This window comes from Rhizopus delemar, genomic scaffold, assembly GCF_000149305.1.
Source record: "Rhizopus delemar RA 99-880 supercont3.38 genomic scaffold, whole genome shotgun sequence".
In the NCBI taxonomy this organism is placed as follows: Eukaryota; Fungi; Mucoromycota; class Mucoromycetes; order Mucorales; family Rhizopodaceae; genus Rhizopus; species Rhizopus delemar.
The window spans coordinates 1-17798 of NW_027137864.1; the positions used below are offsets into that span (position 1 = coordinate 1).

The 17798-nt window shown below is 38.2% G+C and overlaps 5 protein-coding genes across 5 annotated transcripts; all 5 read right to left on the minus strand.

Moving 5' to 3' along the window:
- Window positions 1-2: 2 nt before the first annotated feature.
- On the minus strand, window positions 3-542 carry RO3G_17325 (uncharacterized protein; the record flags this gene model as incomplete). Its single annotated transcript, XM_067671909.1, has 1 exon — window positions 3-542. One exon carries the CDS (start codon window positions 540-542, stop codon window positions 3-5), a length of 540 nt encoding a protein of 179 aa, XP_067528010.1.
- A 359-nt stretch (window positions 543-901) lies between these two features.
- On the minus strand, window positions 902-6038 carry RO3G_17326 (uncharacterized protein; the record flags this gene model as incomplete). Its single annotated transcript, XM_067671910.1, has 3 exons — window positions 902-4035; window positions 4147-4724; window positions 4921-6038. 3 exons carry the CDS (start codon window positions 6036-6038, stop codon window positions 902-904), a joined length of 4830 nt encoding a protein of 1609 aa, XP_067528011.1.
- Window positions 6039-7575: 1537 nt separating this feature from the next.
- RO3G_17327 (uncharacterized protein) lies at window positions 7576-8019 on the minus strand (the record flags this gene model as incomplete). The annotated part of the gene is made up of 1 exon (XM_067671911.1): window positions 7576-8019. One exon carries the CDS (start codon window positions 8017-8019, stop codon window positions 7576-7578), a length of 444 nt encoding a protein of 147 aa, XP_067528012.1.
- Window positions 8020-9992: 1973 nt separating this feature from the next.
- Window positions 9993-10741, minus strand: RO3G_17328 (uncharacterized protein; the record flags this gene model as incomplete). Its single annotated transcript, XM_067671912.1, has 2 exons — window positions 9993-9999; window positions 10155-10741. The coding sequence occupies 2 exons, from the start codon at window positions 10739-10741 to the stop codon at window positions 9993-9995; spliced, it is 594 nt and encodes a 197-aa protein (XP_067528013.1).
- A 1406-nt stretch (window positions 10742-12147) lies between these two features.
- Window positions 12148-16959, minus strand: RO3G_17329 (uncharacterized protein; the record flags this gene model as incomplete). The annotated part of the gene is made up of 1 exon (XM_067671913.1): window positions 12148-16959. The coding sequence occupies one exon, from the start codon at window positions 16957-16959 to the stop codon at window positions 12148-12150; it is 4812 nt and encodes a 1603-aa protein (XP_067528014.1).
- Between the last annotated feature and the right edge of the window lie 839 nt (window positions 16960-17798).

Consider the following 17798-nt stretch of genomic DNA (forward strand, 5'->3'; position numbering starts at 1 on the left):
CTTCACTGTAACTTCAATGTGATGAGGCCCATTCGGTCTCCTTTACGCTTCCAGTAGTATTTACAGCCATCCGATCCCCAGATATTAATTTTGGCTTCATCTGAGAAGATGATACGTCGCCAGTCGTGAATGGTCCAATACTGATGCTTTTTAGCCCCAGCTAATCGAGCTTTTTTGTGCTGTGCAGTGAGTAAAGGCTTCTTCTTTTTTATCTCAGCAAAAATCTCCACAGAATGCAAAGCGTTAATAGCGGATTGGTACGACATAGAATAGCCCAACTCTTCCAACTTCAGGTGGACCTCCTTGGCAGTCCTTAAGGAGCCGTTTAGGACCTCTCGCTTGATTAGACGACGAGTGATGTCGCTTACAAGGCGTTGTTTGCCACCTTTCTTGCGAATCCGGTTAGGCATCCACTTATTTGCATAGTTGATAACGGTGTTTTGATGCACTCCAAACCGTTTTGCAATAACATCAGTCGATACATCATGCTCTAGTGCTGATTTGATGTCCATTTGAGCTTCGTATGGTAAGGATTTGGGCATTTTTGCAGACAGATGGATGATGCTGTAGATGGAAATTTACTTACGGATTAGCGAAAGAAAGAATAATCAATTCTTTTCCAAAGTTTAAATTTTATGTTCCGGGGTGACTGCGCTATCCGGGAAATATCTAAAACTTGCCGGAACATTGTTTGAAATGACCTATGGCGGAGAAAAGAAAAAATTGATGAAAGTCAAAATACCTCACAAATAGACCGCCTCCAGTTCATAGTTACTTATTCGCTCATTTTTCAATTTCCGTCGTCGGAACTTTGTGCAAATATACTCAACGTATTGGACAGCACCTGTGCAAAATTTGAGAAAGATGCAAATATTATTGAGTAATCCAGAAGACTACAACCTCAAAAAGTGCTGAGGTTTGTGAGGTATTTTGACCCACTGTATTCTCTATTTCCAGGTTCGCCTCTATGATTGATGATTGCCTCAATTTCGTACAATTCATCTTTTGGAATGATTTCATCCTGTGAAATAAGCTTTAATTCTTCTGGAGAATAATTTCGAGACATGAGCGTTTCGTCAACATCACGAAGTATATAAGCACCACCTTGTACTTGGCGTACAACACGATATGGACCTTTGTAAACCGGGGAGAGGCTATTGTACTGCTCTCTGTCACGCACCATTACGTAACTTCCTTCCGGGAATGTGGACTGACGATTTTTGCTGTCAGCTTTTTCCTTTTGCCTTTTGGTGTAAAGGTCGGTCCTATCCTGTATAGCAGGGAAGACAACTTGCGACATATAGTCGATTCTTTTCAGCAACTCATCGTGCGGCATGTACTCCTTCTTTTTTAATTCACCAGCATCATCCCTGTATTCAATGAAGTCATTTATGTTGCGAGCAAACATCAATGAAAAAGGTGTGGTCTGCAAGCGTGTGGAGATCTTATTGTTGATCATGAGCTGTACAGATGGAATGTAATGATGCCAATCTTCGGTGGCACCTTCAAGGAACTTTGCTAATATCTTTTTAGCAGATTGAACGTAACGTTCAGCAGCTTCATTTGCTGAGGGATGGTAAGGAGTGGTGTATCTTTTGTCGATACCCATTGCATTGAACAGATTCTCTAAAATTTCATTTTTGAATTCAGAGCCGTTATCGCTACATACAAAGTGTCTGGGATAGCCGAGTAAGGAAAATGTATCAACTATGGCACCTGCAACGGTTTTTGCCTTTTTGTGTACTAGGGGTTTCAACACGCAGAATCTGGTGCAAATGTCGACTAGAATCAACACGTATGTATACATGTTGCTACTGGATTGAAAAGGCCCAATTAAATCAAAAGCATAGGCATCCCCAGGAACATAAGCGTAGACAGGTCGATGAGGATTATAACCCTTTTTAGCAATATTGTACTTCTGACAGGTATTGCACTTGCTTACATAATTTACTGCATCAGCTAATAAATTTGGCCAATGTAGGTTTTGGTTGTGGATTGATTTTACAATATGATCAGCTCCAAAGTGTCCGAATTTATGGACTCCATCAAGAATCTCTTGTCGATCCTCATATGGTGGAGTGATATAGTCCTTGTCACTGAATTTGGTAGGACTTTGGACATAGAACACTTTTCGGTTCTCTTTTTTCATTTTTAATTCATGTTCCTTTTTTAGATTTGGTTTGTAAGCAAGATTTTGGTGTTTTACTGTGCTGTTATTAGAATCACTCCCTGCCAGTTCTTTTTCAGGTGGGAAAAGACGTGAAAGAGCATCAGGTAAAACATTTTGTACACCGGGTATATGGACGATGTCAAAATCATAGGACAATAATGTGTCCATCCAACCCACCATCATGGGGTTGAGTTCATCTGACGTGAACAAGTATGTGAGTGCTCGATGATCAGAATATAAGGTAAAGTGATGACCATATAAAAATTTGTGAAACTTTTTCAAAGCAAACACAATAGCGAGGAGTTCACGCCGAGTGACAGAATAATTTCGTTCAGATTGGGATAAAGAACGTGCCATGAAGCCGAGGTATTTGATGGTGGTGACAGTGAGTCCATCCGACTGTTTTTCGTCAAATTTTTGGAACAGAACTGCACCAACTCCAGTGTTAGATGCGTCAGTGGCAACATAAAGGGATTTGGTAGGATCATATGGACTCAAAACAACGTTGGAACATAATATGTCTTTGATGCTTTGAAAGTGAACTTGCAGTTCAGGAGTCCAATCAATATCATCTATGAATGCAACATTTCGTAACGCATCTAGAGGAGCAGTGAGTGTGGCAGCACAAGGGATGTGCGCACGAAAGTAATTAACAGTGCCTAGCCATTGCATCATTTCTCTGCCGGTTTTGGGACGGGGCCAGTCAGCAATATTTGTCAATTTACGTGGATCCAAGCTTTTCCCTTTTTCAGAAATGCAGAAACCCAACAGATGAACACTTCTTTTGCCAAAGTGACATTTCTGAGGATTGAGGATCATGTTATGTTGAGTGAGTCTATCAATGACTGCACTGACAGCTTGATAATGCTTCTCCATGGAATCACCTGTAGTGCCAATCACAATATCATCCACGTATACATGAACATTGGATAGATCACTGAGGATGAGGTTCATGATGCGCATGAAATGGCTAGAGACATGTTTTAATCCAAATGGTGCTGAACGAAACATGTATTGTTTGTTTCTGTGAGTAAAAGTGGTTTTGACCTGATCTGATTTACGAATGGGTAATCGATGGAATGCACTTTTGAGATCGAGTGAGGTGAAAATTGTAGAACCCGCAAGATCATGAAAAATGTCGTCAATCAACGGCAATGGATAGTTATCAGATTCCAATAGAGCATTGATTTTACGAGGATCAATACATGGTCTGTAATCAGTGGGATTACCATTCGCATCCTTTTTTGGAGCAAATGTGATTGGACTGTTCCATGGTGAGGGTGGTGCACGTACAATGACACCGTTCTCGAGCCATGTTTTTACAGCCTCATCAAAGATTGGCATCATCTTATTTGCAATAGGATACTGCCGGACATGTGCATGTTTTCCATGAGGAGTGTCTAACTTTACCACCGCTTCTGGTAGATTACATAAGGAATGAACATCAATCTGTTGATTTTTATCAATGTGAGATTGCAGTGCTTGTAGTAAAGCTTCATGCTCTTCTGGTGTGCCAGCATTGGAAACATTTGGAATGTATTCTGAGTCTTCAATAGAATCATCGAATTTGACTTTGTTATCATCCCAATTGGTGGCAACACCAACAAGGTGAATTCCTAACCTTGGTAAAATATCCCTCCCGAAAATAGCGTCTACTTTATCATGCATATTTAACACCTCAAATTCATGAGCTACAGTTTGCCCTTTGTATCCGACATTTAATTTATCGGTCACACCCAATCGTTTAACAGTTTTTTCTTTATCTGCTAAGAGTAATGAACCATGAACTGGGATAATACGCAGTTTCAATTTATTAACAGCATTTTTACTTATGAAAGAAACATCTGCGCCTGTGTCGACGAGAGCTATTAATCTATGATCGTTCAATAAGAAAGGAGTGTGTAATGAGTAAGGGCTTTGAAGCATAGTAGGATGTGTCTCCTCTTTTGTTTTTAAACTATAGCAACGAACATTACCTTGCTTGTGCTTCTTTTTCTCCCGAATTTGTTTCAACGCTTTTTGAAACGGACTGATGATTTCATCATCATTTAAGAGGTCATTCATAACCTCATCCGCAGGATGTGTTTGCATGATCTCTGGTTCAGTAGTGGTCTGTTTCTCAACCTTCTCAATATTATGAACCGTTATACGTGAATCATTCGCATTATGAATTTTCTCTTCAAATGATCTTCGCCTTTGGGAAAAATTACCAGTGTAGTTTTTGGGTGCATCTTTGCGTGCTCTAAAACCCGTATCTTTATTCAAGTAATGGTCACGACGTTTTTCTATTTCTCGACATTTGTCAAGGTGACCTGGAGTATATTTCTCCCCACAATAGCGACATTTAGGCGCGCTGTGTGCCGGCCTTTTATGGAAATTTCTTTCCCTATTCTTGTTTTCGGGAAGTACCTCTGCTCGTCGCCATGAAACTTTCTTTTCGTTTCTATTTGCTTTGGTGCCTTCTTGTCGGCAGGCTTGAACTGAGATCGTTCCTGATTTTTCAAACCAGGGAAGATCTTCTTGCATTCTTCTATGAAATGCATCTTGTTGTTTTCTATGATTGTCTGGATTTTCGACAACGTATCATCTTCCAAGATGAAATCAGCATTCTTCTTGGCACGTATTTCAGCCAGTCTTCTCTCCAAACAATCCTTGACAGGTGGAAGCAATGTGCCCAGGAAATGCATCACTGCCAGCGGACTGTCCGCAATCTTGGCTTTGGTCAAAGATCTATGTATCTGTCCACATACATGTTCAAGTACTCGCCGTTGGGCTGCTTGATTCTCATCAGCTTTTGACGATACTGCAAGTAGGTGAAGGACTCACCAAACTTGCCTATGAGAGCGGTCTTGGCACCTTCCCAATTGCTGTTCTTAAAATCAGCGACAGTCAGCTTATGTTGGAGCCAATTGATGCTCCTATCATCCTGGCCATTTTCAATGGACAACTGGAGATATCCTAGCCAGTTCTTGTCAATGTTGACACCATAATGTTTCACGATGGCCTCAAACTTGCCTATGAGAGCGGTCTTGGCACCTTCCCAATTGCTGTTCTTAAAATCAGCGACAGTCAGCTTATGTTGGAGCCAATTGATGCTCCTATCATCCTGGCCATTTTCAATGGACAACTGGAGATATCCTAGCCAGTTCTTGTCAATGTTGACACCATAATGTTTCACGATGGCCTCAAACTTGCCTATGAGAGCGGTCTTGGCACCTTCCCAATTGCTGTTCTTAAAATCAGCGACAGTCAGCTTATGTTGGAGCCAATTGATGCTCCTATCATCCTGGCCATTTTCAATGGACAACTGGAGATATCCTAGCCAGTTCTTGTCAATGTTGACACCATAATGTTTCACGATGGCCTCAAACTTCCTGATGAAGTCCTTTACTGTCTTAAAGGCATTGTCATTCTTCACATCATCAGGACTGACCTTGCTGGAAGAGTAATACTTAGGATTGTAAGCAGCACTGACCAACAGGCGAAAGGGAGGTATGACCTTGATGGGGACAGTAGGCTCAGACTCACGAGTATTGTTGGCATTGTTCCCAACCTCATTTATCTTTTGGCTAATTCCATTAGCGCTAACCTCAAGCTTGGTAATACGCTCCTCGTAATAATCCAAATCTTCCCTATACTCGCGTATTTGGATCTTAAGAGCCTTTCTTTTTGACTCATCTTCTTCAAGATCACGCTTCTCAACTAACTTGTCGAGCAAGTCAGCTGTCTCATCGTACTTACGATTAAAGCGTTTTAACTTCTCAGGGATGCTGCTCTTACTTTTCGAAACAGACTTAGAAGAACGCGAGGCGTTCTTTTTCTCACCGCTAATGGCGCAGCGAGCGTTGTTCAGAGGTGCATCCTCCATGACAACGTCATCTTCAGCAGTGGACAGACTAATGGCGTCACCACGTACTGAGGACGATTCGTCCTTCTTTATGGAAAGAGAGTTACACTACCTCAAAAAATTGTTCATTTTGAACCGCCTTTTACACATTTCGTACTGAATCTGCTTCGCATAATCTCCAATCAGCACTCAGCACAAACCATTATGAAGCACTGTTTCTCAGCTATTTACTACACCGTAAGCATATCACGTGCTATGCGTAAAGGCTGGAAAATATCCAATCAAAAACCAAAATCAAAATGAACAATTTTTTGGGTTTTTTTGAATATGAACTAAATTTACGCCTATATTCCCAAATAACATAGGACTAACTCGTGACTGCTATCATAATTTTTACCCGTGACTACTTCTGCTATTCCAAGGCAGCCCTGGTCGATTTTGGGTTTTTTTGTTTTCCCATTGTAATCTCTCATTGCTCCATCTCGACATTTCAAGTAATGGTAAATTGCGAAATTTCAGAAACCCAACGAAATGCAATTATTTCTGCTTTAAGAAGAGGAAAGTCGTACGATGCTATCAGCAACGAGTTACATGTTTCTAAAGGGTCTATTTCGAACATTGCGAAAGAAGTAGACCATCACTCCGTATTGCAAGCAGGTCAACCCAAGAAACTTAACATATACGACGCGCGCCTTGTATTGCGCAGGTTCAATCCTGGTGTGTACAAGACCGGAGAGCACGCTGCCAGAGACTTAAGTGGCTTAGGTTCGGATATTTGCAGCCAGACCGTGCGAAACCTTCTTAAAAGCTCCAAATTTAAATCTCGACGAAAACCAACAGCTCTTCCTTTAACGCGTTCTGCCAAAAAGGCACGCCTTCAGTTTGCCAAGCAGTATAAGGATTGGACAGAGGAAGCCTGGAAAGGAGTAGTCTTTAGCGACGAAACAAAAATCAATCGCTTTGGTTCAGATGGTAAACAATAGACTTGAGTACAAGAAGGAAGGCCTCTGCAGGATCACAACTCCAACCAAACTTATAAGCATAGAGGTGATAGTACACTAATTTGGAGCTGTTTGACAGCAAACGGAGTTGGATATATCGCTCAAGTGCTCGGAGACTTAGATTCAGAGCTGTATTGCAAGATTATGACGGAGGATATGCTCCCTTCATTAGAAGAATACGATATGTTAAATGATGACATTATATTTCAACATGATAACGATCCAAAGCATACATCTAGATTAACACAAAAATGGTTCGTAGATACTAAGGTACAGCTACTGAATTGGCCAGTATATTCACCTGACTTGAATCCTATAGAAAACTTATGGGATTACTTAAAAGTCCGGCTGTATGCTTATGAAACTGCACCCTTAAGTATGAAAGAACTATTTGAACGGGTTGCAGATATTTGGTACAATGAAATTACAAAGGAATACTGCGAGCAGTTAGTATGCAGCACGCCGCGAAGATTACAACTTGTTCTGAAAGAAAAGGGCGGCGAGATTAATTATTAGCTAATAAAATAAAAAATGCCGACAAAAACCCAAAAAATTGTTCATTTTGATTTTGGTTTTTGATTGGATATTTTCCAGCCTTTACGCATAGCACGTGATATGCTTACGGTGTAGTAAATAGCTGAGAAACAGTGCTTCATAATGGTTTGTGCTGAGTGCTGATTGGAGATTATGCGAAGCAGATTCAGTACGAAATGTGTAAAAGGCGGTTCAAAATGAACAATTTTTTGAGGTAGTGTAAGTCTCTCTCCTATAGCACCACTGACTGAGTCAGCAGGAGAAGGTGAACGAGAACGGGAACCAGTGACCATTTCCACGTAGGAAGGCGACCCAGGACGGTCAGAAAAGTTGTCCAGGCCAGGGGCCACAGGGGAAGCAGGACAAGAGGAAGCAACCTCAGAAACAACAGAGGACAAAGAGGAAATAGAAGAGATGGAAGCACGAGATGTGCGAGTGGGGCGGTTGTTGCGGGTGATGACGGCCATGTTATAAAGGTAGTAGCAGTTGGAGTGGCTTATTGAAAAAAATGAGATATTTGGTACTTATAATATGAAAACAGTAGGAAGCCAATAGCTAACAACTACTATTTATTAAGTAGGAAAAAGGAGAGGAACTAATAATTTAGAATGAACCCTGGATTATATCGTCTGACTATTAATTGTATAGTCTGACGTAGGCTGGACTGAGATCAATAATAAAATAATGAATAAAGACATCATTAATGACCAAACACGACAAAAGTAATTATCGTTTTGGTGCTTTTTTATTTCTTTTTATCTTCGTCTATTACAATTTGCATAATAGAATATAACATTTAGTCATCTGCATAAGGCTGTGGGCATTTCGCCATCCGCATAGTACATATATTAATATCTACACTGTGAAAAGTATATAAACTCTGGACATATATGATTAAATAAAATCATATATAATTTTGGGTCCTATTGAAATCTCCATTCTTATTTTTGTGAACAAAACACTAGCAATAGAAAGTTCATTGTTCAAATGAAAACACTAATCTAACAACAATTACACTTCATAGAAATGCAAATACCTTTACATTATAAAAAAAGAATACGTGTATATTCTAAAAGAATAAAAAATAAAGCTCTGCTAACATTTTGTTACAAGGCAGTTATAATTAACAAATACATACAAAACTTTTTTGCTTATCAAATAAATAGATTGCTTTATTATTTTTTATGACAAATATTGTAAAAAAATATATGTTTTTAAGCTTATACTCGCTCATTACTTACTTTATGTTTGCACATGGGTGTAATTTGCCATTAGCCATTAGAGATGTTAGCAATGTCAACTTTCTTTACCAAAAATAACTTTTCAGCAATAAGCAACAATATAAGCTTGATATTATTATAGTTTCTTTAAGCTGGAAAGAACAACTTTGCCCATGAGTCTCATGTTCGTCATCCGAATGTGTACCATTAGGAATTCCTAATGTTAAAAAAAAAAAGAAACCGACATTAGACTTGGTTGCTATTTTTTTTTATGAACTTACAGTAGCGGACAAAACTGGTGCACAAAACTTTTTTTCAGCTATAAGCTACCATTACTTGCTCATTACAGTTGCAATATCTATGAAACTATATCAGATGGAAGGTGTACTAAATGTTGCAAATTGTGCAAAGTTCCATTTTTGGGTTGCCAAAAATGAGGGAGAACCAAGCTTTTATTTATAAGTGTTTTGCCAAATATGAAATAGAAGACAAAAACTACAAAAAGACGATAGTTGTGAAACTAAAGATTATGTATATGACTTTATTAATAAAAATATTGAGGGTATTTACAGTGGGTCAAAATACCTCACAAACCTCAGCACTTTTTGAGGTTGTAGTCTTCTGGATTACTCAATAATATTTGCATCTTTCTCAAATTTTGCACAGGTGCTGTCCAATACGTTGAGTATATTTGCACAAAGTTCCGACGACGGAAATTGAAAAATGAGCGAATAAGTAACTATGAACTGGAGGCGGTCTATTTGTGAGGTATTTTGACTTCCATCAATTATTTCTTTTCTCCGCCATAGGTCATTCCAAACAATGTTGCGGCAAGTTTTAAATATTTCCCGGATAGCGCAGTCGCCCCGGGACATAAAATTTAAACTTTGGAAAAGAATTGGTTATTCTTTCTTTCGCTAATCCGTAAGTAAATTTCCATCTACAGCATCATCCATCTGTCTGCAAAAATGCCCAAATCCTTACCATACGAAGCTCAAATGGACATCAAATCAGCACTAGAGCATGATGTATCGACTGATATTGTTGCAAAAAGGTTTGGAGTGCATCAAAACACTGTTATCAACTACAGTAGGTCAAAAAACTGCTGCAAGGAATCCATTTTTCTTGGTTTTTGTAGCGCACATCCTGTTACAATGGCACAAACTGCCTCTGTTCCCACATAGTAAATCTTCTACATGTCTTGAGAAATCCGAAAGAGTTTAAGCCCTATTGGATAAGTATTGAAGGAAGTATGAGATGCGCAATTTGAAAATTTGGAAAAACGAAAATTTGGACGGAATGAATTTATTTATTAATATTTAGTTGACCCTCCTTTTTTATTAATAACCTCTTGAATTCTTGCCGGCATGCTATCGATATACCTTTGGCAAAGATCTTTGTCAAAGCCATTCCATACTTTTTCCACTCGTTCCCAAAGCTCATCCGTATTCTTTGCTCTACGTTCGTAACAGCTGAGCTTCAACTTCAATTGATGCCATACGTGTTCTATTGGATTTAAGTCCGGACTCTGAGCTGGCCAATCGCTAATATACCGCACTTGATGATTATCTAACCAGTCTATTGTAGATTTTGCCTTGTGCTTTGGATCATTATCATGCTGAAAGTAAACGTTGGACCAGTTGAAATTGTAGTATTGCATAGTATCACGAAGCGTAGTGTCCAATATATGCTGATAAACATTCGCGTTCATGTTCCCATCGTAAATTTGACAAGCATATCCTGGTCCTTCAGAAGTTATACAGCCCCACATCATCAATTTGCCTGCTCCATGCTTGACTGTAAGTTCTAGATGATGCGGTTGAAGAGGATCATTTGGTCTTTTCCAATAATACTTACAGCCATCAGAGCCCCATACGTTGATCTTGGTTTCATCAGAAAAGACGACTTTTCGCCATTCTTCTACTGTCCAATCCTGATGCTTCTTGGCCCATTCTAATCGATGCTGCATATGAGCTTTTGTCAAAAACGGCTTCTTTTTTTTTATTGAAGAATGGAACTCCATTGATTTCAGTAAGTTAATTGCTGACTGGTATGAGATATCGTAGCCAAGTTGAACCAGCTCCCGGTGTACCTCTTTGGCAGTCTTTAAAACCCCTTCAATGACTTTTCTTTTTATTAACCGCTTCGTCACTTTGGAGACTACTGTAGGTCTACCACCTATGCTTTTTGTCCTATTTGGAAACAACCGTCTAGAGTATCTACTGACAGTTGATTCATGTACTCCAATTTCTTTAGCAATATCGTACGTTGATGTGGATCCAGTTAATGCTTGCTTGAGATCGTCTACTTTTCCTTCTGGCAGTCGTTTAGGCATGCGATTGGTAATAAGGTAAAAAAGAGAAATAATTTAAGTAAGGGAATATAAAATTTAAAATAAAGGAATTGTAAGCGCTTTTATATACTGGCAACATTCTAATCATGTCAAGAATGTGAAAAATTATGATAGCAACCGGTTGGGTCGTATTAAAATTCGTCATTTAAAACATATGTGAACAAGTAAAAAATGTCGGATGTTCATAATACTACCTTTAGCGATCTCAAATTCCACCAATAACCATTGCCCATATCCGATAATCGACGAATAAATGCACTTTCCATTGAGGTACAAACAGTCAAAATTTGGGATAGTTTGGTGCAGTACCCATGGAAAACCAGCTGTAAAACCGGAATTTTGCAATTCCTTGCAGCAGTTTTTTGACCTACTGTATGCAAATAAGTGGATGCCTAACCGGATTCGCAAGAAAGGTGGCAAACAACGCCTTGTAAGCGACATCACTCGTCGTCTAATCAAGCGAGAGGTCCTAAACGGCTCATTAAGGACTGCCAAGGAGGCCCACCTGAAGTTGGAAGAGTTGGGCTATTCTATGTCGTACCAATCCGCTATTAACGCTTTGCATTCTGTGGAGATTTTTACTGAGATAAAAAAGAAGAAGCCTTTACTCACTGCACAGCACAAGAAAGCTCGATTAGCTTGGGCTAAAAAGCTGTGGAATAGGCGTGTTATTTCTCTCGATTAATAAAAGTAATAAAATAAGTCGAAAAATCGATGAGTCTCTTGAACCTCTTTATTGAGTAAGGACGAGAGAGCGAGCCCATTCAATACAAACTACGTCTTAGAATATAATAATGTAATTTAGGGTCCGAGGTAGTACGGTATAAATTGTGTGGGCTGTTTATCGTATATAGCACTTTGGGCTATATATGATATACAGTCAAATTATTAGTTGAAGAATCTTTTGAGTGATCTCACACGACATTAAGAAAATTATTAAGGTAAATACGACATAGCCCCCTACCAGTGTGAGATTACGGTAAAAAAGTGACTTGTTTTGAAAAACACTTTTTTTTTTTTTTTTATGAAGAGGAATTTCGCAATCTCTTGCTGGTACGAGTAGCAGCAACTGGCACATTTGGAGTGGAATGTCTGTGTTGTTTATCACGAGGAGCTTTTTTAGACTGGCGCGATATCGAGTGAGGATATGAACGTTTAGAATTTGGATTGGTTGAATGTGCAGCGACATCAGCCAAATTAGAATTGTCATCATCTAGGGATACAGACTTCATCATAGTGCTAATCGTACCAGATGGGTTGGTCTTTAGTACCTTAGAAGAAGAAGGAGAATTTGTGATTTTAGCGGTTTTAGGAGGAACATACTTTTGTCCCATGTTTTTCCAATATTTACGTAGAATGTCTGGATCATTAAATTTATCAGCTGCCAGCCATTCATCCCATTCACTGCTGTAGTTTTTCCAACGTACAAGGTACTCACGGTTTTTTGGAGGACCTCGGTGATTAAGAACTGCTTCAACTTCATAGCTTTGAATTTCATTGCCTTCATCATCAAGTTCAATAATCTCTTCATCGGAAATTAATTTCAGTTCAGTAGTGGTATAAGAACGAGGCATCAGGACACCAGTTTCATCACGTAAGATATAGGCATTACCTTGATTCTTACGCACAACTGTAAATGGCCCTTCATAAGCTGGAGCGAGTTGACCGGATTTAGTTGGAATACGAACCATGACATGAGAGCCAGGTGCATAATCAGCTAATCGGTGCGAATCGTTAAATTTAGCTTGTTCAAGTTCAACTTGAGCTTTCGTTTTAGCAGCAATAGCAGGAAAAACAATATCAGTCATATAGTCGATACGTTTCATTAATTCTTCATGCGACATAGGTGGTTTACCCTTGACTTCCTTAAGCTTGTCTTTATCAGATCTAAAGCCATAAGGTTCAATCATTTTGCGTGCAAACATGAGAGAAAAAGGTGTAGAATTTAAGCGTTTAGATATACGGTTATTCATTGCAAGTTGAATGGAAGGAAGGAATGCATCCCAGTCATTGCCAACACCATTCGTAGATTTAGCGAGTAATTTTTTAACAGTTTGAACAAAGCGTTCACTTAAACCATTAGCAGAAGGATGCAAAGGAGTGATAAATCGATGATCATAACCCATAGCATTAGCTAAATCTTTAGAGAGAGAATTCTTAAATTCAGTCCCATTATCACTTTGAAGTTTTGTAGGAAACCCCATTATGCAAAAGACATCGATCAGTGCACGTAAAATTGTATCTGCTTTTTTGTCGGCCAGGGCACGAAGTATACAGAACCGTGTACAAACGTCAATGATAACCATAAAATAATTATTATTAGATATTGAAGTGGTATGCATAGGACCACCTAAGTCGATAGCGTAATGGTCACCAGGATAATAACTGTATATACTACGCAGAGGGTGATATCCCTTTTTCTCGATATTATGTTTCATGCATTCATTACATTGTCTGACAAACTTCACACAGTCAGATATTAAATTTGGCCAATGAATACCCTCATTGTGAAGATGTTTAACCATTTGCTCTGCACCGTAATGACCAACTTTGTTGTGGGCATCTGTCATTAACTCACGATGTTCAGAATCTGGGGGCACGAAATAGTCCTTGAAAACTGAATGAGCAGACTGAACATAAAAGATGTTTTTGTCGTGAAGCCGATTAAAGTCATTATACTCATTAGAGTCATTAGATTTTTTGTTAAAAGAATGGAAATTACTAGAAATGTCTAAATTCCTGTTGTAATTAACAGTGTCGTCACTATGTGTGGCTGGGTAGACGTACGGTAGTGCATCTGAAGTCGTGGGCTTGTGGTCCACTAAAACAACGTTAATAGAAACGTTATGTTTGACATGAGCTCTATGTCTTTTCTTATTATTAATATTATTGGAAGTAGCGTAATTACCACGAAAGGAAGCAATTCTTTTTCCTTCATTAAGATCTTGTTCATGTTCAACCGGCTCCTTTGGCGGGTATAACCTAGAGAGTTTATCGGGAAGGATATTATCTAATCCTCGAACATGAACCACATTGAAATTATAGTCAAGAATAACGTCAAGCCATTTAATAAGCATACTATTGGCATTCTTTTGGGAATGAATATAGCATAAAGCTTTATGGTCAGTGTATAACGTAAATCGTGTGCCCCATATAAATTTGTGAAATTGGGTTAAGGCATAAACTACACCAAGCAATTCACGCATTGTGACACTGTAACGTTTTTCACTTCTTGATAGAGAATGAGACATAAAACCAATATATCTTTTGATTTTAGATGTTTCGCCATTAGATTGAGTCACTTCAAACTCTTGATATAAACAACAACCAGTGCCAAAATCTGAAGAATCAGTGGCTATGCAAAAAGGATGTGACATATCCGGATGTGATAAAATCAATTCGGAGGATAAGATACGTTTTATGCTGTCAAAATGCATCTGGTGTGTAGAAGTCCAAATAAAGGGACCATTAATTTTCTCATCATGAGAATGTAAAGCATCCAGAGGAGCCATTAAAAATGAAGCATTAGGTGTATGCTGTCTAAAATAATTTACAAATCCTAAGAAGCTTTGAACTTGCTTCTGAGTGGTCGGTCTCGGCCATTCATGAATGTTCGAAAGTTTACGGGTATCAATTTTCTTTCCTTCAGCGGAGATACAATAACCCAAAAGATAAACTGCTGATTTTGCGAGGTAAGTTTTTTCAAAATTAACTCTTAAATTTGCATTTGTGAGGATTTGTAAAACTTTCTTTACATGAAGGAAATGCGCATGTATGGAAGAGCTGAAAACACAGATATCGTCCACAAAACACTTCACATAAGGCAAGTCCTTAAACAAATTTAACATTATACGAGAAAATAATTGACTGATTGTAGAAATGCCAAAAGGAGCACCTCGGTACATGTATTGTAAATTATTAGGAGCAGTAAATGTAGTCTTGTGTTGATCAGGGCCAAAAACAGGGAACTGATTGAACGCTGATTTAAGGTCCAGTGTAGAAAAGACAACTGCATCAGTCATTGAGTTAAAAATGTCATTAATTAGTGGAAGTTGATGATTATCCACAGGTAAAACCTTATTTAACATACGAGGATCTAAAACTAATCTAATTTTATCTGTCTTAGTGCCATCAAGGTTTTTCTTAAACGTTACGGTCATTGGTAAATTCCATGCAGAAGGTTTTGCGGGGACAATGATACCGTCATCGAGCCAACTATTAATTATTTCCATTACTTTAGGTTGAACCGAATAAGGAATGGGATATTGTTTTACATTAGCAACATAGTTTTCAGGAGTAGGTAAATGCAAAACTGCGTCCTCTATGTTACATAACGTGTTCTTATTTAGCTTTTTGTTAGCTTCGACATAAGATTTAATAGCCAGATCAAACGTTTTTTGTTCTTTGTCAGTACCAGCGCGAGAGATGTTAGGCTCATAGGCTTTGTCAATGATAGAATCATCAATTTCTTTTTCAGTACTCTTGTGTTTAACGGCTACATTCATTAAGTGGATAGAGAGCTTTGGTAGAAGATCTATACCAATTAGAATCTTATTTTCATAAGAGAGAATATCATCATTAATGACATCAAATTTATGCGGAATTACTTGATCAACATTATCGTACTCGACATTGACGAAATGAGTTGTTTGCATTCGCGGAATCGTCGAACCATTAGCAAGGATGAGATTACCGGGAACAGGGTTGAACTCAATATTATTATCATTAGCGAATTTTTTGTTCATAACAGAGATATTAGCACCTGTATCAATGATACCGTAAGCGTTAACACCGTTAAGAGTTATTGGGGTAACAGGTGAAAAAGACACACTGTCAGAATTAAATGGATTGTCAATGTCTCCAACATGATTATTACGCAGAGCAAAAATATTAACGTCATTAATGGCCACAAAGTCAAAATGGTCAAATAAATAGGGCGAGATCAAAGATCTGTCAAACTCTTTATAAATTCTATCGTATTCGTCTTCAGAAGAAGAGTCGCAAGAGGGAGAATCAGAGCTGATATTATTATTTTGACTAGAAATAGTAGAAGAGTGAAGATTATTAGTCTCGCTCTTATTAAGGTTTTGACAGGCAGTGTTAGGCTCGAGCGTTAACTCAAGACTAGCAATAGCTTTGTCTGTATTATTTAAAGAGTTACTACTTACAGGTTTATTGTTGTGCTGATTGTTCGATTTACGTTGATCATAGCGTTTGCGTTGAGCACAATTTTCAGCATGAGCAGTGGTGTATTTGGCAGATTCACAAAAAGTACAGATACCACGACGCTTGAGATCAGCAATTTTTTCATAAAAGTCAGTGTGCTTTCTGTTGTTATTGCTGTGGTTGTTGTTACTGCTGGTGGGAAGAGTCTTGACAGTAGTAATTCTTTCATTGATGGGTGGTGAGAAAGCTGCTAATTTTCTTTTTTTATAATTTTCACTATCATCATTAGTTGGCTTCTTTACTTGTTCCCTCTGCATCTCCTTTTGGATATACAGAAGAGAGCTTTCTAGATTGGCCATATTTTTCATTAAAATAGCTTCAAAGTTGTCCCAAGACATATTTAATGGCGAGGGAGCATTACAAGGAGCATGAATACTAAGACCTGGATGTGCGGGCTCAGTCGAAGGTAAATTTTTTGTATGGTTAGTAATTATAGCCATAACAGTATCTTGAAACTTTGTTGTGTAGAGTCCTGATACAAAAAGAGAATTGAGGAGATTGCCTTCAGTGGATGAAACCTTAGCACCAATTGAAAAAAGACGAAAGTGATGTAAAGCATCAGCGAAGGATTGATCAGGCCTTTGCTTGAAGTTAAGGAGTAGCTTCATCCATGCTTGAGGTGTGGTTTGAGAGGCAAGTGTTTTAATCGTAAGATTAAATAAAAAAATTAAACAAAAAAACAATAGCAGCAATATAAAATTAAAATCCTTCTTTATTGCAGATTTCTTTATATTGCAAAAGAGCCCCGTTTTATGGATAAAAAGTTGGCATCTATTTATATTCTTTGTGAGCGTAGATATAAAAGATATAGACTCGGCAACAATGTCGTGCTGAAGAACCAATGATTAAGCTAAAGCTTGTCGATGTTCTAATATATGCATCTGAAGTTGAACAATAGAAATAATAACCAGTCAATTAACTTTGATCTAATTACTTTTGGGGTTGACAATTGATTAGACTCGCTAGGATGACAAATACTGATCTTATTGTTCTAAATTTGGAAAAGTGTGGAATTGTTCAATCATAGTTTAATCTTTGTGTATCGTTATTATTTTAATACAACTGATATCTTATAGAAAATAACTATGTTTACAACAGCAAGGTCAAACTTTTCTTGTAAAAGGGCCTTAGCATCATCCCAGGTAACTTTTCTTTTTAATTCAACAACAGGCTTTTTGACATAGCGGCAAAACCAATCGAAGTCGAGATTATTGTCGCAAGATTCAAAGCAGATTTCCAAGTTTGATAACCAATGATCTTGAATTGAGACATTATGATCCCTGAAAGCTCTTTCGAACTCTCTCAGAAACATTTCTAAAGATGGCTCATTAGTGGCATTGTTATTATTTTTGTTACCCGAATGCTGAGTGAGTTGATACATCGCACTTGTAGTTGGGTTGACATTAAACTTGGGAAGTTCTTTGCTGGGAATATACTTATTATTAAT